The sequence below is a fragment of the Talpa europaea genome (genome assembly GCF_964194135.1).
Source record: "Talpa europaea genome assembly, chromosome: 14".
Classification (NCBI taxonomy): domain Eukaryota; kingdom Metazoa; phylum Chordata; class Mammalia; order Eulipotyphla; family Talpidae; genus Talpa; species Talpa europaea.
Window position 1 is genome coordinate 81658614 of NC_140082.1, and position 24092 is coordinate 81682705.

At 46.2% G+C, this 24092-nt stretch overlaps 1 protein-coding gene across 1 annotated transcript in view; it reads left to right on the plus strand.

The window, feature by feature from the left end:
• Positions 1–24092, plus strand: part of ADAMTS17 (ADAM metallopeptidase with thrombospondin type 1 motif 17) — a gene marked incomplete at both ends in the record, with an annotated part of 237322 nt that overhangs the window by 114143 nt on the left and 99087 nt on the right. Inside the window, 2 exons of the mRNA XM_084254463.1 lie at positions 12912–13052; positions 14243–14393. Coding sequence (XP_084110589.1) covers positions 12912–13052; positions 14243–14393 — 292 coding nt within the window. The remainder of the gene's footprint in view (positions 1–12911; positions 13053–14242; positions 14394–24092) is intronic.

Here is a 24092-nt window from a genome sequence, read left to right on the forward strand (position 1 = left end):
CGACCTCCTACTTGGATCAGACCAAAGCTGTTGGCCAGGGGAGTGACCCACGATGAGGACACACGGCTGTGCCTTTGACAGCTATTATCACAGGGCAGCTAGTCTGTGCTCTGTCGCCGTGCCAGATGCGACAGTCATCTATACAGGTTGAAAGCAGACATTTAAATAAAGGCCATTGTCAAAATTAGTTTTAAAAAAGGAATAGGGACAGGGCACAGGGCACTCATACTATGCTATTTCTGGCTCCTCTTTGGCAGTCGAGTCCCACACAGGCTGTCTCATGCACTGGAAGGGGCATCTGAGTCGGCAGCCGCCGTCCTGGCTGCAGCAGTGGAGACGCAGAACCAGGGCCTACTCTGCTGCTATCGGCCTGGGCTGCACAGTCTGGAAGTTGTGCAACCTGCCGGAACAGCCCTTTATTGACATTGAGAGGCATTTGTCGGGAACACCTTTTCTCTTTACATCTCAGGTGGGATTCTGTGGAGAGGGCCTCTTTTCCTGTTTCAATAACCCATTATCAACTACAAAGTTGCCGCTAGTAAAAATATCAATTATCGCTTATGCAATGCTTTTGGCCTTGCCTGAAACCGCATTCCATCCTCTTAATAGGATCGTTGCTCTGAGCCAACATCCAGAGAGGGTTTGAGGACACGTTTTGTACACAGTCATTAAGAAGGCCAAGAGAATATATTTTTATCCTGCAAATTGCGTGCCAGTTAAGCAGTAGTGATTACTGCAAAAAGCTATAATTTATGCTAGGGGAAGTGAAGATTTTTTTTTTAAAGATAAAAAGTATTGCCTAACAAGAGCCTCAAAAAAATTAAATAAAAAGGAAAATAAAATAGCAGTAACCAAGCTCCCAAAGTCTCAATTGTGTGGAAATTTCAAAATTAAACCCTGGTGTTAGAGAACAATGAGTCTATATATACAATACCCAGGGTGTTCCAGAGAACCACACAAGCTAGGATTTAATAATTTAGATTTATTTATTTATGCATGCAAGAACTGGGGTACAGGCCAGAGGTGTGGGGAGGGGTGAGAGGATTCACCAGAGGCAGAGTGAGGAGCAGAACAGGCAGATTGACGAAATACACTGCTGAGGGGAGCAGCAGGTGAGACAGGAGAGGTCTGCTGCGTCATGTCGGTAGCTCCCTCACTGGGGATCAAACTCATGCTGCAGTGGCTGTGGACAGCTTCATAGGTGGCATCTTAACCCCTTGCACCACCAGGGAGGCCCCAGCGGACAGTATTTAGAGGAGACGTGGGCCTTGTATTTTGCATGTGTCCAGAGTTATGGCCTTCCTAGTCGAATCCCAGATTTGGGGATCTGGGCAGAAATAAACAACAGTCAAGAAGTGATTGTTGTGGTTTTTGGAGTCTGTGGGTTTGGAGTGCAGGGTCCTTGGGTTCACTCTGGGAAAGGTGTCACCAGAGCTCCCGTTTGAGCGACACACAGCGAGTTTCCCAGCGAGTTTCTCCACGAGACAGAGACATTAGTTATATTTAAAGTGCAGGTTTATTAGGGAAGGGATAAAACAGTTAAAGATACAGACAGGAAGTGGACAGGAAGAGACACAAGTGGATAGGAAGAGCTGCCCCAGAAGGGACAGGTTTGCTGAGAGAGGCCTGCGTGGTTGCAGGCGGGCAGCCTTGACAGGTCACGGGCAGGCAGGAGAGAGTTGCCCTGCAGGAGAGCTGGTGAAAAGAGGCACCTGCATAGTCACAGGTGGACAGTGGGATTGCTACCTCGAGCCTGTGCGTAGACTGCACTGATACAGTCTTCTGTTTGGGAAGAGTCACTCCTTGTGAGTCGTCAGTTGGTTGCTGATTTCGGATAACTATGAGAATTTGAAAGGGACAGGAGATTCCACAATGGGCTCAATCTCCATTATCTTTACCTTTGGATGCCCTCGGATACCTGCTTGGATGTTATGCTTTGTAATCTAGGCGTTCGCACCTAAGGATACTAGTTTCTGCAACTGTGTCTTGGTTTCCTTAGCTGTGTCAATGGCTATGCTAATCTCTTCTACCCCCACCTCCTTGTGAGCCAGGTTTCTGGTCTTGTGGCACACCTCCTTTTCAGCTTTTTTTTTTTTTTTCTATTCTTGTCCTCCATCAGTGATGATCCTAAATCTGTGGTTGGCTGAACAATTGGCGAGAACGCCTGCCATCCATATGATAGCTTGTACCTCTCCCTGAAATGTGTGGGTAAAAGAAGAGAAAAGCAAAGAGCTACAAGAGAACCATCTGAAGTAGACAGGCTCTGCTGCATCATGAGGTGTGGGGGCTTGCTCGCTGCTCCCTGAGAAGGCAGGCCTGGGGTTTGTGCATGGAAAGGGCAGGAATGACCTGCTTCTAGAGCCCAAGTCCTAGAGGTTTACTAGACTCACCTGGGATGCCCTATACACTACGACACCTGGGTTCTCCCCCAGAAATCCTCATTTACCTTGTTGGAGGTGGGCCTCAGTACTGGAATGTTCCAAGTGTCCCAGGTGACTCTCACCTTCATCTAGGGCAACTGCTTCCTAGTAAAGCCATTAGCCATGGCTCTCCGGTCTGCCTAGACCAGCAGCTTCAACCTCACTTGGGACCTAGAAATGTAGATTCTCACTCCCTGACCCCTACTTTGGACTGACCTACCTACTGAATCCAAAACTCTGGCTGGGGCTGAAGTGTTGGGAGTTTTCATAGGTCCACCAAGGGTTCCCATGTGCCCTGAAGTTTGAGACCCACTGGTGTGCTCTGTAGCAGGGTTCTCAAATGTTCATGGACTTTAGAATCCCCTGAGAGCATTTAAAAATCCAGATGCTCAGGCCATGCTTCCTGCCAGTGAAACCAGAACTTCTGGCGCTGAGAGCCAAGGTCCGTGTTTCCCACCCCCGTGTGACCATGTTGAGAACCAGGGTGTTACAGAAGTTGTGCTGGGTCCCTCCTGGCTTTCAGTTTCTAGAATTTGCTTTTGAAATTCCATCCTATCTCATTCGTGTTATGTTTCATTAGGCAGGATGTGACCTGCTTTATATCCAGGAAAGGAGGGTGGGCTCCCTATTGTTGCCAATGGGCAGTGCGGCTGCTTGTTTCTGATTTATTCCCTGCTCCTACTCGGGAGAAAGGGCTCGCAGGAAGCCAAGGGTGGGGCCAGGAGCTCAGCCTCACCTGCCACCTAAATTAGGGTTAGCCAGACCACAGGGTTCGTGAAGCCTGCAGAAAAGTTCTTAGAGTCACACTGGTTTGTTTCATCTCTGAGATCAACTTACACTGCAGATGAGCACCTTCTGCATGATTAGCCTGACTGTGGTGCTGTGGGTGGTTCTGGGCTCTTGAGGGGTGTAGAATGACAGGTTCTGCCCCTGGGGAGGCCTGCAGAGAAGGGCCCTGGTGCTTGAAATTCAGGATGCAGGGGCCCTTCTGTCTAGAAAGGGTTAAAGGGCTTCTACAGTCTGGGCCTCACAGGCAGGAGGCCAAGAAATCCTCACAGGATTTCCTTTGTGGGGGTGGACAGGGATATCCACTCCAGTAAAGGGCAGGAGCAAAGGCACTGGGGCAGCAGGGTCTTATGGGAGTCCTGAGATCACCTGCTGCAGGATCAGGGCTGAGTTCACTTGGGGTGATAACCCTCAGGCCTCCCAGCCTGCAGCAGGCATGTCAGAGCTCTGAGGTGGAATAGGAGTACAGCATGTCTACCCCTGCACCCCCAACCCACCCCAGCCTGGCCCCCTGGGCTAGGTGGAAAAGGTAGAGCCCAAATAATTAGGCCATAAAGCCCCCCTGATGTGTGGTGTTTATGGAAAGGAAGGGAGGGATGGCTATTAGCAGCAGGAAGCAGCCTGTCCTTAGCCTTGCCTGCCTGAAGCATCCTGCACCCTTTGATGTCCCTCAGGGGTCTTTGAACTTTGGGCAGTGCAGGTTCTGTCTCCCTCCCACTGTCAGCTAATCCCCTCTTCTGCTCTGCCTTTGAAGAGGGTGGGAAGTGCTAGGGGCTGGTTTCCATGGCTCATTAAAACAGCAGCTCTGGGAGAAATGGTGACAGGAATTGTCTGGGGGTGGAGGTAGGAGACAGCAGGGGCCAGGAAACTACTGTGTGGGGGGTGGGGGCTCAGTTTTTATCTTACACCCCTCTATATCTTTGGAATTTCTACTGTGTACTTACTTGAGCTGTTTTAGAAATGAATGCATACCCCCAAGCGACCCTTACTATTAGCTGAGCAAAACCCTCCCTGAGAAATGCCACGGCTGCTATTTGTCCATGGAAGATTTATTAAATCTAAACTTCCACACAATCAAAGTTGCTAAGTCTAAGTGTAACTTAACATCTTCTTGCCTAGTTGAAGAATGGCAATGATTAAAAAGGGGGAAAAAAAGAATGCTCACTCCTTTTTTGTTTCTTTGGTGATGAAAGGATTGATATAAACCAATAAACTTGGAGGGTTTCTTTAAAGTAAATACTTCTAAAAGGTGGTCATTTTGGAGGCTGGCTATGAGTTTACATTTAGAGAGGACCTTCGAGTGATTCCCAAGTCGCTGTCTTCACCACCATTCCATCCCTATTCACAGGGGGGTGGGTCGGATGAAGGAGTAACCTGTGAGGTAGACCAGACGTCTGATCCCAGACCAGCATTTAGGGACCATAGTTTTAGTGTGTTTGCTGCAGTTGACTAAGGGGTGTCACTTCTCTCTGACTCTGGTTCCCACATGGGCTCAGATGAAGGGACTGCAAAAGCTCTTGGTCTTAAGTCATGTGGCTATTTAAAGCCTGGGTCTCAGCTAGAAATTGAGCTATATCCTGAGCAATAATCTCCCCACAATATGCCTTTAATGTGCAAAAGTTTCAGGATAGATAAATATCACAAAGAATTTCAAAGTTCCTCACCCCAAACCCACATTCCACTAATCATACCCAAACCATACTGTGTCCACCAAGATCCGTTACTTGGTAGATACATACTCTGTCTATCTCTCAGATCCGATATGTCTTTAACTCCCTCTCCTGCTCTTGCCCTCAAGGCCTTTGGCATATGTAGGGAGGTTGGAGAGCATATCTGATGCTGGAAATGTCTCAGACATGGGTTCCCTAAGGAGTACTGGGAGATATGCAAAAGGAAGCAACCAACTCTCACCCCTGCCCTGCATTTCTCAAGAGTTCCAGGTGTCCAAGTGGTGACCAGAGGGCAGTTTTGTTTCCTGAAAGCTGTACTTAGGGAAGTTCTGGAATGTTCCCAAGCACCTGCTCCTTCTGAAGTCACATCCACCCTCTGCAGGCCCCTCTCCATTCTCCGAGAGCTGGTGGAGCAGAGAAGGATGAGACCATGTGGCAACATTAGGCCCACTTTTGTACTGTGAGACCAGGAGCCTTGAGGGCCAGGAAGCAGCCTTTCCCTGAGATGGCTGCCCTTCAGCCCCACAGAGACCTCCATCCCTGGGGCCTTTACCAGCCCCAGGCTGCTGAACAGAGAGAACCAAGCAAGAGTGTGGCTTGCATGCAAACCAAGATCTGCTGCTGGGGGGTGAAAGGAAAGGGGGCTGTGGGACCCCCATCTTCAGCCTTCTCTCATTGAGGGAACACTGGTATACAGAGTGGTTCCCAGTGAGAATCCTCCACAGGCAGCCAGAGGGTGTCTGCAGGCCCAGGGAGGACTGCCTGCAAGAACTGTTGGGCCCCTAAGGCTCAGATCAGGGGTCTTATACCATTTCAGGGCCACATCTGCCAGAACAGGCCCTTCTGTTCTGTCAGCTCATTGCAGAAGAAAAGTGGAATATAAAAGCATTGAGGTGGGATAGAAACTTTCCCGTTATCTGCAAGCCCTTCTTTCCTGCTGGGTGACATTCCCACGCTCCTTCATGCACTTTGTAGCTCTGAGGGCACCCGGGGGCGCAGCTCAGGGACACAGGCTCCTTCACTCAGGTGTGAGCCTCGATGTGAGGCCTCTCTGTGCCTCTTCTGTGCCCACCACTTGCCAGGTGCTTGGTGGGGAGGATGGAGGGTGGAGAGTGTCCCCAAGTGACCCTTACCTCCATTCCTTAGAATGTAAACCCCACCCAGGCCTGGCCTGTGCCAGCAACATGAACAGTATGTTCGTAAAAGGCAGAGTTGGAATTTGCATCCAGGTCACTCTGACTCCCAAGCCAGGTTCTTTCTACTTCTACCCAAGGAGGAGGATTTCATATCATCCTCTTGACTGTTTACATATTTTCATCAAAACTGTCAGGAAATTGGAGACTGTTTGGGGTTTAGAGCCAGCTGCTGTGTGTCCGGGCAGAGTAGGGTCAGTGGGGAAGGTGCTAGAAGAAAAGACTCCTCAGCAGTGACAGGCGTGGTGCCTGTTGGAGTCGGTGTGGCCCAGAAAGCTGGTTTCGGAGAAAAAACTCAGCTGCGAGTGAGACAACTAACCCAGAGGGTGACCCTGAGCAAATCGCTCCGGTCTCTCAGCCTCCAAAGGTGCTCACTGAGAACGAGGCTTGTTCATCCGCCAGCTGTGGAGACACATGTGGTAACATAAATGAAAAGGTTTGGGCCAAATGATAACAGCCAGTGATGCCACATCTTGCACAGAGTTAGGCTCTGAAATAAGCATTAAAGGTAGCCTTTGAAAAATCACTTAGGGGTCTCCCTGGTGGTGCAGGCGGTGAGCACAGCACTGTGAAGCTGTCCGCAGCCTCTGAAGTGCTGGTTCGATCCCCGCCGGCCTCAGAGCAACCCACATGGCATGGCAGACCTCTCCTGTTTCGCCCGCTGCTCCCCTCAGCAGTGTATTTCGTCGGTCTGCCTGTTCTGTTCCCCACTCTGTCTCTGGTGAATTCTCTCACCCTCCCGCACATCTGGCCTGTCCCCTGGTTCTTGTATAAAAATAAATAAATCTTTAAAAAAAAAAAAAAAGAAAAATTACTTAGGAAGGTGCTGAGTCAACGCCACTACTGTTTGTCTCCGAGCCCCTCACACCCAGCGTGCCCACCCCTGTGGGAACTGGCAGCCATTTCTTTGTGCATCAAGTAACACTTAAATTTCACTTACCAAGATGCCACACGTTGTGTCTGTGTTGTATGGAAAATGTGTGTCACAAAACAGCAGAATCCCCCTCAGGGGGACCCTGTGCTCACAGGGAGAGACCTGAGACACTGAGACCCCGAGAGCAGAACAGATACATGGCGTCATCACACCCCCTCCAAGGTGGACACTTGAATACCTGCTCATCAACTGGAGCAAGAGTCAGAATGGTTGTTGTTTTATTCTCTCTTCTTGTTCATTCTCTTCCAACACAATTAGTTGGTTTTTGTTAAATTAAAAATTTGAGGTGTATTTGATGTGATTCTTCTGTGTGTGTGTGTCTGTGTGTATGTCCATACACGCACATACATGCAGCCACAGGCCAGACTTCACTCCTACACCTGACATCAAAATCCCATATATAAAAATTCAAGAACTTGATTCTTTTGGTCACATCAATCCTCTGCCTAGTTGGGAGACCGCATATCCATCTGTGTCTTAGCACTTTCCCCTATTGAGATATTATCCGTTAAAGCAAAGGGCACCTAACAAGTCTTCTCACCATTATTTACCTGTTGGTGGTTCTGAGCTTTGTGGGACTTTGGAATTATTCTTGTAGTCATGCTCCTGTGTGCAGAGGAGGTGACCATACTCTATGGAAACCCCCCCCCCCAATCAACTCTGGTAGTTGCCTTGCTACTGAATCTCTGAAAGCTGGCAGGTTCCTTTTCCTTCACAAAAACAGAATCCAACAGGGACTTCTTTGGCGTGAGATTATTTGGATGTTGCTGCCCATTTCTTGTATTCCCTATACATGGGGTCATTGATGATCAGGACAGAGCCATATTCCTCATATCCCTGTGCAAGCAAGTAGAGCCCGTCACCCCTGGTGACTTCTAACCCTTGTCAGTTACATTTCTGAGTAGCTGTAGATGGGGGGATACAGTGCAGAGGTACTGGTTGTGGAGAATTTCCCTTCCAGTGCAAACCTGTTGTATTTATTACAATGTTAATCAGAAATAACTTATACAAACCTGCATCTTCTTTTTGAAAAACTGCCATGGGGTGTCCCTATTTCTGCAGTGTTAATGAACATTTATTGAAAGGGGTTGCCAGGCACTGTGCCCGCTGGGCTTGGACCAGCCCCCAGCCCCTCTACTCTTGCAAGGAGCTGTTCCCTTGGGTTCTTCATCCCTGAGCATTCTTTCACAAGACTACATTGAGGAGAGGCTGGGCCTGATTCATACCTTACATCAAAATCCCCGAGAAAATTCATAAAGCTTCCGAGAAACAGACAGGTAAGGTAGGCTCAGAACCAGGGACATGCAGAGCTTCCAAAATGGCAGAAGTAGTGAGTCTAGAACACCTGGCCATCTGCCAAGGCATTTGGAATTGGGGGTGAAACTCGGAAGAGCTGAGCATTGTGGGAATGCTCTTTGAAAACCCCCTGCATGATATATACAGCATTTCCAGAAGCAATGTGTTATTTTGTTTTAAGATAAAATCAACTCAAAATCATGAAGTGATTATCGTGTCTGATAAATCTGAGCCACATGTGACATGAGGCCCATCTGTGTCCTTAATCCCACAGTCACTTAAAGTCAAAAGTTAGCGTGTGTGCCTAATGCTAAAAGCTTTTGTTAAATGTAATGTTGCCAGAAGTAATAGATGTCCTGGGACGTAAACCTAAAATAACATGAATTTTTCAGTCAAGTAAGCCTTAATTTAAACTAAAAATAGCCTAAACAGTAGTTTATGTAAACCTCAAATATCCAGGATTCCCAACTAGTTCATCAAATGGTAAATTTATGAGGCACTTAGTTAACATTTGAACATTTTAAACCAGATCAAGCGTGATCTCTCTTAGAGACAAGCTCCAGAAACCCAAGAATCTCACTCTTGGCTGATCTTGCTGACTGGAACATTCCTTAGGGAAGTCCTTCCCTGGAGCTGGCAAGATGAAACCCCAACAGAACACGCGGGGCGGGCACGCAGTGTGGACGGCTCAGTCAGCTTTTCTTTTGTAAACATAGTTTTGTCTCCTGAGAGACGGGGTTCCCGGGCCAGCGGAGCCTGGCAGTATGGGTGAAGGAGCCTCTTTTATTTTACAACCAACTTGACCGCTGCAGAAAACTTGGAATCAGTCACAAGTGAAACATTCCTCCCTACGTGGCGGGGCCACGCTGCCAGGGCTTGGATCCCCTCCGACTGTGGTTTCCAAATAACATCCTTGTTGTTTGAAAAACCCATCTGGTGGCCGCCCGGAGATCCCACCCGGGGTGGTGGGAGGTGGCTTGTGAGGGCACCGAGCTGGAAGAATGGCCGTCCTGGGTCTGTGCCCCCCGGGTCAGCTTTGCCCTGCTGGCTGACCGGGCACTGTGACTGGGTCTGTGTGTTCTGCTTGCACCTTATCTCTAGATAAGGAGCCACTTTTTCATGAGACACTGCATTTCTGGCTCCTCTGGACACTTAGCAAAGTTTACTGAAATGCATCCAAATTTCCAGAGGTCCTACCCACTTGAAAACGGAATAACCTGTTTTATTTAAAGATATCTGATCAAGCTCTAAATCAAATTTCAGGTCACTTTGAATAGCCTCTGCTACGTGCACTTGCGAAACCAAGTAGTTCCTTCCATAGTTAACATGAAACAGAAAAAGGGGAGGAGACACAAGAGGGAGGGGGAGAAAACTATAGAACTATCTATATGAGTAGATAATCAGGAAAAAAGTTAAAAGATGAGCCGTGGCATTAAAAACTAGGACTCATTTTAGACATCAAAGTACCCATTAGAAATAGATTTATTCCCGGGGCCTCCCTGGTGGCACAGGGGGTTAAGATGCAGCACTATGAAGCTGTCCGCATCCTCTGCAGCATGAGTTCGATCCCTGGCCAGGGAGCAACCCACATGGAGCAGCAGACCTCTCCTGACTCACCCGCTGCTCCCCTCAGCAGTGTATTTCAGTCAGTCTGCCCGGTTCTGCTCCCCACTCTGTCTCTGGTGAATCCTCTCACCCACCCCCCACACCTCTGGCCTGTACCCCAGTTCTTGTATGCATAAATAAATCTTAAAAAAAAAAAGAAATAGATTTATTCCCATTGATCAGACGTGTCTGATAATTTCTTGATTCCACATTTAATTCTCTGGGATGGATACCTGACTGATAGGAAGACAAGACTGAACCTGTCTTGCCTTGGTTTTTCATTGTTCTGTTGAGCAAGTGAATGTTCCCAGATTTTCCTGATACTGGTGCTTCCTCCAGTTTTAAGTAGAAAATCCATTAGATAAATATGTACAGAGAGCTTGCTCCGAGCCACCACTGATAGAGAAGCTGGCTGGAGAGATGCCCTGTGGGACCAAGAGAGTTGAAAACCCAGGGGAGAGGGATTTCCAGGGGTGATCTGGCAGGAGGCCAGACCAGGCAGTACGGCCACCGACGTACTGTTCTGACCGAATAGTAGTTGACCCATTAACAGAAAAATTGGTTTGAGGGAAAGACCTGAAGAAATTATACTAACATTTATACAAACATTTTGTCTTAACTCAAGCCATGAAAATGTTTTCCCACCATTTTGTGGTGAGGTGACAGCCTTTTATTTGAGGGAGGTGATGGCCTTTTATTTGCTGGTTGGACTTCCACATCACCTTTCTCACACAAGTCACAGTTACGGTGTGGTGAGTGCCAATGCCAGTTTTTTTCTCTTTCTTTCTTTTTTTAACATTGGGCAGAAGATAAAAAGCCCCCGATGAAGCAATCAAGTTGGGGGGAAGCAGAACTTTATGATTTTTTCCATCTTCTACAGTTGCCACACCCAATTTGACAACGGTCTATTTTCACTACTAACTCACTTTTCAGGAAAACAACCTGACTTTTGTTCTCATATGTCTTTGGTCCACACAACACATAGCCACATGCATTCATTGAAATAGGAAGTATCATTGAGATAAAGAACTTTGAGAGGAAATTAGTTGACCCTTAACAAGCATCCCTTCTGCTGAGGTAGCAGAATGTGTGGTGACCAGAACCTCAGCAGCAGGAGAGCTAGACCAATCAGCCAGGCTGATCCCACTCCACAGGGGATGGTGAAGAGAGTGTCTGGAGATGAGGTGGCCGGGGGGTGGCAGAGCAAGGGCAGAGTGGGCTTCCTTCTGGGAGACACCAGGATTAAGCTGTGGTCAAGGGAATTGATGAAAGATGATTAGAGACATATGAAGGAAACTAGAAAAACGTGGCCCCAGAGAAGCATTTAGAAATCTTTTTCATAATGCTATAGGACAGGGAGAGGGGCAGCCCAAACCCCGCAAACCTGCCTATTCTAAATGGGTTCTGCCATCCGCCGCATCAACACAAAACACATGAGACTAATGGGAAGGATCTTTAATGAAACTAGGAAACAATACAGGTAGGGCAAAGAGTCTAGTTTCTAAACGAAGCACCCAAAGTTACCCGTCCCCTCGTGGGTAAAAGTCCATCCATATGGGATCGGCCCAGAACAAGGCCCCAAAGCCTGCTGCAAGTCTAAAGCATCTTCCAGTGGGGACCCACAGAAAAGGGTCACAAACAACCGGACAAGCCCGGAAGGAAAAGAGCAAAATCAACATCAAGATAAAAGCTGCCATGGTCACCTCTCCACGGGTCTCACCCACATCTGTGTCACCCAGTCCACGACCAAAAGACAAGCGCAGTTTCTTTACATGTCTCTAGGCTCCATGCTCCTCCTCCAGGTCTCCTGGCTCCATCCTGCTTCCTTCCTCAGTCTCTTCTGCAGCTTCTCCTCTTCCTGCTCAGCTCCACCCTCCCTTGGGTGGGGCAGGGAACCTCCCCCTTTCCTGGGGACCACCCTGTTACAATAACATTCATATTCATCTCTTCTGAGTGACTTGAGGTCAGGGATGGCATATGACTTCCCATTATAGAGTCTCTTTCCTCTAAGAAATACTTTTGAATGAACTAAAGTGTGTGTGTCTTCCACTGGGCCGTTTGCAGAGATGGGCATCTCCGTGGCCATATGACATGTTGAGCTGCTGCCCCGGACATAAGGGTCTCACACTGGGCCGTCTGATCTGAGTATTGTGTGTCTCAGGTGTGTGTCAACTGAGGTCCTCGTTCAGTGTGTCCTGTGTGGTCAGCCCCTCGGGTGTAGACAGGCAACTCTGTGTCTTTCAGGTACAGCTAGTGGGAAGGTGACAGGTGTGGTCTGGCTGGACCAGGTGACATGAAAGAAAAGCCACAGCTTTTGAAGAGTTGGAGTTGGACCTTGTAATGCCACAAATCTTAGATGCCTCCACTCCCTTAGCATAATGGCTTCTCTCTAAAGCAACAGACACTCAGCTCAGTAACACTAGGACATTTGGTGTGAAAAAGCAAGTCTAATCAGAATTATAGTATCACAGTTAATGTAAGTTGTTCACTATTCATTTTTTTTTAAAGATTTATTTATTTATACAAGCACTGGGTACAGTCAGAAGCGCGGGAGGGTGAGAGAATTCACCAGAGCCAGAGCGGCGAGCAGAACAGGCAGAAGGACCGAAGTACACTGCTGAGGGGAGCAACGGGCATGGCAGGAGAGGTCTGCGTGCCATGTGGGACCCTCGCCGGTGGCCGGGGATCAAACCAGTGCTGCAGAGGCTGCGGGCAGCTTCACAGCCCAGCGCTCAACCACTGCGCCACCAGGGGAGGCCCATCACTACTTGCTTTTTTTCTAGTGAATGCGATTAGTGTCTACTGTTTTCATTCACTTAGTAAGCCTATTTCTCTAAAAGCTTGGGACTATTGAGAGCCTCTCTGTGAGGGTGGCAGAGCTCTCAGCTATCATGTTATAACCTTTTGTATTTAAGACTTGGTTGAATTCAGCACAGTGTGTTCGAACCTGGAGCTGGAGCTGAGATGCTTGTGGTATGAATGTCCCTCTCTTTCTTCCTTCCTGCAGTTTGGGGATGAACCATGATGACGATCACTCGTCCTGTGCCGGCAGGTCCCACATCATGTCAGGAGAGTGGGTCAAAGGCCGGAATCCCAGCGACCTTTCCTGGTCCTCCTGTAGTCGAGATGACCTTGAAAACTTCCTCAAGTAAGTCCTGGAATCATTCTATGCAATCAGTACAATGGAAGGTACACTTGATCCTTAAGCAACCGGGGATTAAAGGCACTGACCACCACCCCTGCCCTACCCGTCCCTCAAGGCAGTGGAAAATTTAAGTATAATTTGTAGTTGATCCTCCATATCTCTGAGTTCTGCATTCACAGATTCAATCAACTCCAGAATGTCATTGGTTGATTTCATGAAGCAGAACCCAGGGATATAGAAGACCAACTGTATTTATTGAAAAAAAATTCTGTGTGTAAGTGGAACCATGCAATTCAAATCAGTGTTGTTCAAAATGAAATGAATTTCATTTTACCCAGAAGGTCAGTAAAACAGACAGGGTGTTTTCATTTGCCCACATACACAATGCTGGCCCCCAGCAGCCACTGAATTGTCATGTGTATTTGAGCACAGAGAGGTGTACCAGTGTCAGCCTGTGTGCCTGTGTGCATGCAACTCTTTCCTTCGAGAATCTTGGCAAGAGGCTGGATTTGCTGGATTTTGTTTGTATTGCCATATGCCTTGTTTTAGGATTTGAAAAATAAAGGTATTCACATATTCAACCTGCTGATGCAGCCTCCCTGCCCCCAGTGCAGGTTTTCAGAGATGATTGCAGCATCTCTGAACAGGCCCACCCACCCTGGTTGAGATCTGGAAGCTCTCACAAAGTGTGCTACCAGCCAGCTTCCAGGATAGATGTTGTCAGGTGGGGCACCCAGACCCCCAGCACCTGGCCACTCCTGACAGGGCCTCCAGAAGAAGCTCAGGGTTGACAATAAGCACTCTTTGTTTTATTTGAAATAAAACAACCCTAACTCCTGTTCTTTTTTTCTTTATTCATAGTAACTTTTGCTCTAAGCTATAGTAAAAGAATTATAGGAGTCTGTTTCAAAAGAATTTTTATTCCAAGAAAGATTACAGATACCCCAAGAAAAGCACGAGTCTGTGAGTGTCACTCCCAGCCCCTTCCTAGGTGTCAAGCTCTAATTGCCTTCAGAGTAAAAGATCTGCATTCAGCCATGTGGGAGGGGTAAAAAGAAAAAAAAGCACAGTCCCCAGTCTGGTGCCTGGGTCACCTTCTCGTAGGTCATTTGGAGGTGCATCCTTCTTGTGACTGACAGAACAAAAAATGCAGTGCATCTGGAGGAAGCTGATTTGCCTCTTGGCTGTTTCAGGTCAAAAATCAGCACCTGTTTGCTGGTGACGGACCCCAGGAGCCAACACGCGGTCCGCCTCCCTCATAAGCTTCCGGGCATGCACTATAGTGCCAATGAGCAGTGCCAGATCCTGTTTGGCACCAATGCCACTTTCTGCAAAAACATGGAGGTAAGTGGCCTTGGAAGGGCTGGCTCAGGAAGGAGTGTGACCCCCAACCCCTCTCAGCAGGCCCAACTTCTGCTGGAGGACCCAGGTATTCACACTGTGCATGCATGTACTTATGCACACACACACACAACAACAAGCCCCTGGGTTGGTCAGTTCTATGGGTGGGGGTACCATGAGGGACATGCCATGAGGGACTCTGCGTAGCAGAGAGGAAAGGCCATGGCCCCAGGGGAGGCCAGAGCAGCCTGCAGACCTGCTGGTACCTGGCAGTTGGCTCAGATGGGAGAACAGAGCCTGTGCCATCCTAGAACAAGAGAAAGACAGAGGCAGGAGAATTGATAGGGATCTGTGGGCCAAGAGTCCCAGCAGCAGTCAGCCTGAGGGCTGTTTGTCAGGTGCCAGAGCTCAAGACAGCAACCATCCTGGAAGGTTGAAGGGGAGCCCAGAGCTAGAACTCATTGTGGGACCAATTGTACAACAGACACACATATACACCAGGGACTGTGTCTCCAGAATGAAGCCCTGGGATACTGGCTGTCAGAACCAATCAATCTGTACTCCAGTACATGAGATGCTGCATTCATTGGTTTGGGAAATCTGAGAATCCAGAGCCAATCAGAAATGTCTTTTAATCCAGTGCCACAATTGATCTTCATAAGCATTTTTGCCCTGTAGTGCCCTTGAAGATTGAAATGGATGTAATGTAAGGAAATGCTCATGATTCTAAAGTTGCCTTTAAGTTTCTTTTTTTTTTTTTAAAGATTTATTTTTATTTATTTATTTATGCAAGCACTGGGTACAGTCAGAAGCGCGGGAGGGTGAGAGAATTCGCCAGAGCTAGAGTGGGCAGCAGAGCAGGCAGAAGGACTGAAGTACACTGCTGAGGGGAGCAGCGGGAGGCAGGAGAGGTCTGCGCGCCATGTGGGAACCTCCTCTGGTGGCCGGGGAGCAGCCGGGGATCGAACCGGCGCTGCAGAGGCTGCGGGCAGCTTCGCAACCCAGCACTCAACCACTGCGCCACCAGGGAGGCCCTGCCTTTAAGTTTCTTATCCCACCTTTCACCTTCAGCCAAAATGGAGTAACAGGAACAATCTTTATCTCCCCACCTGAAGCAACTAAAAAAGCAGATAAAATATATAAGAAAATGATTTTCAAAACATTGGACATTAATCAGTGAAGGGTTATTATCCTTGAGAATGTGAAACAAATGAGGTGAGCCCTCCAATTGCCTGGACGTCCTGCCTGGGACAGAGGAAAGAAGCACTGTCCACAAGAGGCAATCATCCAGAGTTGATGAAACAGAGCTGGGAGTACAGGGAGTTTGAGGCAGATAGAGTTCACAGAGTAGCTACCTCAGAATAAAGATCTTTACAAAGAGAGAAACTCAGAAATCTGCACAGGACCCCATGTATATTCAGCTGAATACTGAGAAATGCATATGCTTAAGAAAACTATGCGAGACCAGAAAGAGAACCTTCAGGAAGTAAGAGGGAACAATCTTTGGAGCTCACATAGGCATCAGGCAGAGTACACAGAAGGGTTTGCATCAGTAGCCTGGCATAATTGGCTTCCTACTAAATGTTGATCCTGGTCCCACCTAATAAATTGTCAAACCAAATCTGAAAGATTACAGCTGTATCCAAGTAACTTAACTGAGCCTGAAAACAAAGCTTAGAAATTTAAAACTACCCAACATTCAGTAAAATAAAACTCACAATATCTGGCAACAAATAAAAATATACCTGGCCTTCAAAGGAACAAGAAAAAATGACCATAATGAGGAGACAAATCAATCAATCAAAATTGACCTAGATATGATACAGATGATAGAACTAGCAGACTATACTCTTGAAACAGCAATCACCCCAGGTTTAAGGAGGTGGCAGAAATACAGAACTCATAAAGTGCAGATTGGAAGATATAAAAAAAAATCTAATGGAACTTCTAGAAATGAAAACTACAATGTCCGAGATGATGACAGACCCCCTGCATGAGATTGAGGCAGAAAATTTTGGTGAATTTAAAGAAAAAGCAATTGAAATTATCCAAAATAAAACACATCAAGAATACAGACTGAAAGCAAAAAGAACACAGTGTCAGAAGCAAGATCTCTAGGCCAATACTTCCTACAATCAAATCACTTAAAAGTAGTGATAAAGAGAAAATCTTAAAAGGGCCAGAGGACAATAACAATTTATGTGCAAATAAACTAAGGTAAAAAATGACAGTGTATTTGCCATTAGGAACAATGCTAACGTCAAGATAAGGACTGAAAGAAGAAAGCCTGTCAACTTAGAATTCTACACCCAGCAAGAATATCTTTCAAAAATGAAGGGGTAATGGAGTTTTCCTCTCATATAAAAGCTGAAAACATTCACTTTCAGCAGACTCCAACTGGAAATGAACAGTTCAGGCAGAAGAAAATGATACTGGAAGAAAGATGTATCTATACAAAGGAAGGAGGAGTCTTGGAAGCAGAAGCTACACAGGAAAATACACAATAATACTCAAATATCTTTAAAAGGCAACCAGCCATTTAAAGAACTGTTTCATAAAAAAAAAAAAAGAAGAAAAAGAGGAATAAATTTATGGAAGATGACCATGTCTTAATTCTGCAGAACCTGTGAATGTCACTCATATGGTAAAAGGGACTTTGCAGGTGTGATTAAATTAAGGATCTTGAGACTGGGGAGACTTCCTAGATTATCTGGGTCTTCCTGGTGTAATCACAAGGGTCTTTACAAACAAGAAGGCAGAAGATCAGGGTGAAGAGTGGGAAATATGATAATAGAAGCAAGAGATTGGATACAAGGAAGTAGGCACAAGCCAAGGAATGTAGGCAACTGCTGGAAGATAGAAAAGACAGGGAATCAGACTCCCCCCCCCACCCAGAACTTCCAGGAGCCAGTCCTGCTAAAACCTTGACTTTAATCTGATGAGACTAATTTTCGATTTCTGAGCTCCAGAATTATAGGACAATACATCTGTGTTGCCTCAAGCCACTATGTTTGTAGTAATTTGTTACAGCAGCAATAAGAAATCCATACAGATTTGCCGTAGGAAAGGAAAACAGTTGTAGGTTTATGACACATGTAAGAGGCAGATGTATGAAGACCACACAGAAGGCTGAAAGAGAGGATTTGGAGCTTAGGGTTTTGATACCATATTTGAAGTAAAATAATTTCACATAAAGTTAACAATGTAGAATATTAACTGGAAATCAACCGATAAAGAATACAACAGAGTTCCAGCTAATAAACCAAAAAAGGGAATAAAACATGATGATACATTGTTTACCCCTGTGATCTTTTAGGCACATTAGAAATAAATCATGTCAGGGTGGAGTGGAAACACATTAGTCTTTTCTACTCCATTATACTAAGAAATCAAGGCCACTTATTTTTCTTTGGGTTCATGACATATTCCACTTAGATGCAGTTCTCCTTGAGGTCCCCATGACTAATCCCATCTCCAAATAGACCACAGCAATTAAGGTGCTGGTCTTCACACCAGTTGTCCAAGTCTTCATGCCAATAATCACACCAGTAGTGTCAGGACATTCCAACTTGCCTCCAGTTATTTCAGAAGGAACTGTGATGCAGGACGCTCACCAAAATTCTCCAAATCTCATCTCACCCCTTTTAGTTAGAAAAAAAAAGTACTTATTAGACACTGTGAAAAAGAAAGAAAAGCACTCAGCCAGGAGTTTGGGGAAATGAACATTGTGAAGGCATTACAATGCCAAAAATCTGGAGGAATCTCTTCTCTTAGAAACCACATCCATGCATGGCAGTTGGAAATGCTGCCATGTTCCCAAGCCCAGGACTCCCCCAAGGACGGTTGACGATGAGAATTTCACTGGCAAGCCCTTGGGCTGGCTTCCTGTGCAGAGCCTTCGGGGGTAGCTTGGAAACACACCTAAACATTAATGAGGCAAGTGGGGTGTGTGTGAATCTTTTGTCTTAAAATTTCTAGAACTTGAAACCTATTACAGAAAAGAAAATAAAAATGAAATATAACAGAGGTTGGACACCACTGAGGGAATAAAACTGTGAAACACACCAGCGGTCAGGAGTTGGACATTTTCTTTTTTTCTGAAATCCAGACCATAAAAATAAGAGGAAAAGGAACTGACTAGATTTACTTTGAGAAAAATAATAACCACTGTGACAACTGGCAGGCAGAGTTTTCTTTTTTCCTGCTGCCTCTTTTGAGGAACCAAAGCTTCTCCCTGGTAAAAGGTAGAGACCCTGGTCTCAGGGAATTGCATTTCTCAGAGATGCATCTTGGTGATGTATAAAGCAGGGCTTCTTGACAAGGGCCTGTGGATAGAGTTTTGATTTATGAACAGGATAGGAAAGAGATGTCAACTTTATTTTTCTCCAATCTGTAAGTGAAGCGATGATCTTTGATTATGAATGTGGACAGTCAGCCCCAGCCATGTTAGCAGGACCTATAACTGCCATGTGATGAGAAATCACAGCTCTTTCTACTGAGGGACAGTATGTAGCTGGTGCCTGAAAATACCGCTTATGCTCATCAGTTTTTCAAAATGACAGTGGTCATTTGTTAGGGCCAGACCTTGCTATGTACAATGTGTTGATAAACAAACACACTGTGCTATTATGTCTATTTTTTGTAGTTTGAATTATAGTTGAATGTTTTTGTTTCCTTGGTAATCATATAGATTTTACAACATTGCCCTGACAAATATTATTCAGATGAGGGGTTTGTACTTTCACGGGTGCTAGGGAGTGCCAGCCAGCATCGGTCTCCAGAGCAAAGTGCTGGCTTGTCCTGAGCTATTACTCTTATTCAACTAGAATTTCAAATATAGCACTTCCTGTGCTTAACTTCCATCTATGTTCTTTCTCAGTACTCACAACTCAGAGTCCTTTAAAGCCCAATCACAATTAAAGACCATTTCCTCACTCACAGGTGTGGGGTAAGTAACTTTGGAGAAACATTGCTATGGTTACTTAGGGAGCAGCCTGACTTCCGATATTAACCAGGTCTCTGCTCGCTTAAACATTTGCATCTCCAAGAACCACGAAGAATCCAAATGCAGCACATTTTCATTTCCAGGGCTCTGAGATCCCCACACCATCACCACTGCATCTTTCATGTCTGTCTGCAGAATGCTGGTATTGTAAGTCTCAAAGCCATCTGTGGAAATATGAACTACCCCAAAAAATTGGCCTCCGATAGCTGGCATTACTTGCAGAAGTTATTGGCAAATATAGCTGTCTCCTCTTTTAGCCAATGGTAATGTGATGTTTTTAATTCAATAAAGCATTTCAAGAAAGTCCAAACATAAAAGTTCTAAACATTGGGTGGTAAATATTTATTCGAAAGGGGAAATGAACTTTACGCAATTAGCCCAGTCTCTTTTTTATGATTACAAGTTCCTGCTGTCTCCATCAGAACAGTCACTATTCAACAGGACTTCGAGCTGATATCCTGCCAGGAGAAACAGACGGTGAGAAGGTCGAGAGTAGGTATTGTCAGCTGAAAGGAAGGGTGTGGTGTTGCTACTGGCGACAGAAGCTAGAGGAGGGCGAGTTAGTGATCAGAGCCTCACCAAGCCACCATCCTTCCTGACATGCGGGGGACCTGCCCCCCACCCTCCTAGGGCTCCCAGTGCCTGGAGATTATCCGCTGAGAGATGCTGCTATGTACAGATCCCTCTTCCCTTTACCCTACCTGCTTCTTGGCATCATTCTGCCATCTTTGTTTGAAGCCCATGCTTGGCTGCCCATGTGGAAGGAAAGGGAGGGTTAGAAAGTGATGCCCATCAGCCTTCTAGTTGGCAGGAGTGTGGGTGTGTCTGCATGTCATGGCATTGCCAGAGTCTCAGATATGTTATGCTATTTATTTTTAAGCATTAAGCGCAGAATTGGGAGCCAATAGTAGCAGGAAGACAAGTGTCTAGGATGGTTGTAGACATCATGGGAGGAATTCTATGCATTCTTTTCTGCCCAAAGTTCACTCCTTTGCTGCTCTTTTTTTTTTTTAAGATTTATTTATTTATTCATACAAGCACTGGGTACAGTCAGAAGAGCAGGAGGGTGAGAGGATTCACCAGAGCCAGAGCAGGGAGCAGACAGGCAGACTGACGAAATACACTGCTGAGGGGAGCAGCGGGCTCGGCAGAAGAGGTCTATGAGCCATGTGGGATCCTTGCCAGTGGCCGGGGATCGAACCAGCACCGCAGAGGCTGTGAGCAGCTTCGCAGCCCAGCACTCAACTGCTGTGCCACCAGGGGAGGCCCTCCTTTGCTCTTCTTGATTTAATGCCCATGGCAGGGTTAAGTCGGCTGCCCATGATCATGTCCTACCTCTACCTCCACCTCCAGAGCAACTTAGACAGATGATCTATTCCTCAGACAGGCTGTTATAACTTAAATAGATGCTACACTTCTGTCTTCTAATCTGCAAAGTGGGAAAGACAATTCTTAGATGCGATGGGGTTGTTATGAGGGTTAATGAATTAGAGCGCTCGGCATGTGGAGGGTACAAAAGATGCAAACTATTGTCACTTCTTCCCACTGCCTGTCTCTGCAGCCTGTGGAGAGTGTCTACTTCATAGTCTCATTGACTGATGCTTATTTCCTGCATCTTTTCCTGCCCTGCCCTTGCCTTGCTCCTGGTACCGCCATGCTCTGCAGCCTCTACTCGGTGTCTCTCTCTCTCCCTCCCCTCAGGGCTCCCCTCCCCCTCCATCTGTCCCTCCCTAGTCCCCAAGCTGGAAAGCCACTTTCTGTCATTTCCCAAGTTCCATGGAGAGTCTCAAAGACAACCTGATGGGTGAGATCTCCATGGTGTCCAAGAAGCTCAGGGGGTGAGATTTCCACCTTGGAACAACTCCTCTTTTCTCCAGTGTCAAGTCTAACCCTGGTGGGTTATTGGAATCTCCTCCAGATGATGTCAGAAGATTGTGTACCCCACTCTAGGTCTTTGGTATGAGAAGCTCTAGGACCCAGGTTCTAGGGTTTTGTCTATTTATAATGCTCCCCAGGGATTCTCATGTCCGGCCCTCTTGGGAAACTGCTGATCTGCATGAAGCCTGCCCCTTTAATGTCAGCATGCCTGGCCAGAGCAGGCCTCACCCCTGCCCTCACACAGACAAGGCTTTGCAGTAGGGCATGGGGTTGGATGCCAGGTGGAACACTGTCTTCCGGCCTCAGTCTCAGCTTCCTCCCGGCATCGCAGCCCCTGTCAAAACTGTTGGACTTTGGCAGCAGATAGTAACAATTTTCCAGAAATGTTCACAAGTTTACAGTAGACTGCCTCAGAACTCTCCAGACTTTGCAAGTTGCATGTTATCCTTCTCTTCTTGCTCCCCAAGCCTTGCTCCTTGCCAGCTGAATGCCTGGGTGCCCTGGCCCTGCCTCGCCCAGTAGCACTCACCCCCACCCCAGCCAGGTGACACTCCCTGCCACCTGTAGGAACATGGAAGGAGTAACCACGCCCAAGACTCAGGGAACCTTCCAGAAGTGGAACTGGCCTGCTGGCTTGGGGTGAAGGCTTCAAGCTGCAGTAGTATTTGTGGAAAATTTGGATTAGTAACTTTTTCATCTGGTTCTTAGCATTTTATATTATCTCCCTTCAGCTTGTGTTACCAGCCATGCATTTCTGAGGGTTTTTACATAACCATTCCCCCCAGATAATCTTGAGTCAGAACTGCTCTCCAAATACTTCAGTGTGTGCGCGGTGAGGAAAAGGACCAAAATACCCAAAAGGACTTAGAAGCGACACCGCCAGCCAGAGAAAAAACAATGGTAAAGCCTGAGTGTGTGAACAGTGGTGTCTGCTCTGAGGAACTCAAACCCTCCTGGATTTCCACACACTCCAGAGAAGGAAGCGAGGTGCCAGCTTATTTATCATGAGACAGCGTGAGGGACTCTGGCAAAATGTACTTGACCTTCCCCCTGAAGGAACAGATGCTAGGCCAGAGGGCTCTTCACTCGCCTGGAACCTGTGGCTTCCACTGCTAGTCACAGCAGTGCTGGGGCAGGAGCTGGGGCTCCGGCACCCCCAACCCCTGATTTGGCTTGAGCAACTATCCTTTGCCTGTTTTCACACAGTTTCAATGCACAGCATCACATTGTGCCAAAGATGACACTGCCGGCCAGGCTTACAAATAGCACATTGCAGGCAGAGGTGCGAGCATCCCTTTCCACTACACATAGAAGACTCTGTCTGGTGAGCCCTTGGGCCTGGCTGACACGGAGGATGCAGGGGGTCGGAGGGGAGGGCAGGTGAGGGTGTGGCAACAGGAGACTGGGGACCAATGGAGAAGCAGGATAACCAGTGGTTCAGACTGTGTCCTGAGGTCAGGACAGGTCCTGGGCTCTTAATTCCATTTCCTCATCAGCAAAATGTGAACCGTGATAGTTTCTGTCTCCCAAGGGTAGTGCAAGTGGTCATGAGACAGTTCTGATACAGGGCCTGGGGGTTCAGGGAGGCTCTAGGGAACCAGGAAGAGGAGAGCCAAATAAGGGGGGAGAATGGGTCCTGGGGTTTTAAGTAGGGCCTGATGGCAGTGATGGATGGGTTAAGTCAAAATCTGTGTTTCTAAAAGATTTTGCAAAAGTTTAGAACCGGAAAGAGATTACCATCTGTGAGAAAAGATGGCAGTTGTCCAGATAATAAAGAAAGAGTTCTTAGTGTGGCAGTAACTCTGAGGGTGAAGAGACAGAATTCATGCTGGAAAAGGCACATTGCCAGTTTTTAAATTCACCTACTAGTTATCAAACATGCATTGTGGGCACTAAATAATTACAGCCAAGACTGCCCCTAACCACAGACACTTGTTTATCAGTGTGATGTTTCAAAATTATTTTGTTACCGGAACAGGCAATATACATACAAGATAAAAAATCTAAAATAAAATCATTCATATATTCCTTTTTTTGATGTAGGTTTTAGCCCACTGTTACACAATTTGTTCCTCTTAATAGTTGTATGACTGTAGCTTTATAAAATATTTTAATGAACTAAACATATGCTTTTTCACATTTCTACTGGTGATTATTTAATCACCATTAAATAATCTAATGGTGATTATTTAATGTTTTTTCCCCATATGATCATCAGAACATACTTGTTTAGTTCTAAATCATGTTGGTATTTTAAATTTAATTATAGATAGATTAACTTAGGAAAATGTCTGTGTTCGTGTTTTTGACTCTTTCTCTGTTTCTTAAATCTATTCAAGATGTCTTTTCTTCCTACTTTCTGAGAAATTTTAAAGTTTTCTGTTGATCGATCTTACAAATTTCTTATATGTCTATCCCTACCGAATATTTTTGTTCCTGTTTTAATGGGGTCTTTGATTCCCTTATATCTCTGAGCTTGGTTATAGTTTGCATTTAATAAAGAGCTTTGCTTTTTATGGTTTAATGTATACCCAGTCATCTTACTGAATTCTTTTAGAGATATTAGTAATTTCTTGGTGGAGTCTTTTGGGTTTTCTAGTTATATAATTCCCTATGATCCCTTAATTCTCTTCCCTAAAATAATAAGTTGAGATAATAACAGACATTCTTTTCGTCTTCCTGACTTTGTTGAGAATGCTTCTGTTTCCTCATGAGACAGATATTTTATCAAGTTAAGGAAGTATCCACTTATTTCTATTTCATTTTGTTAAGAGTTTTAGTAGGAGTTTGTGATTGAGTTTTATTAATGTGTTTTCAGC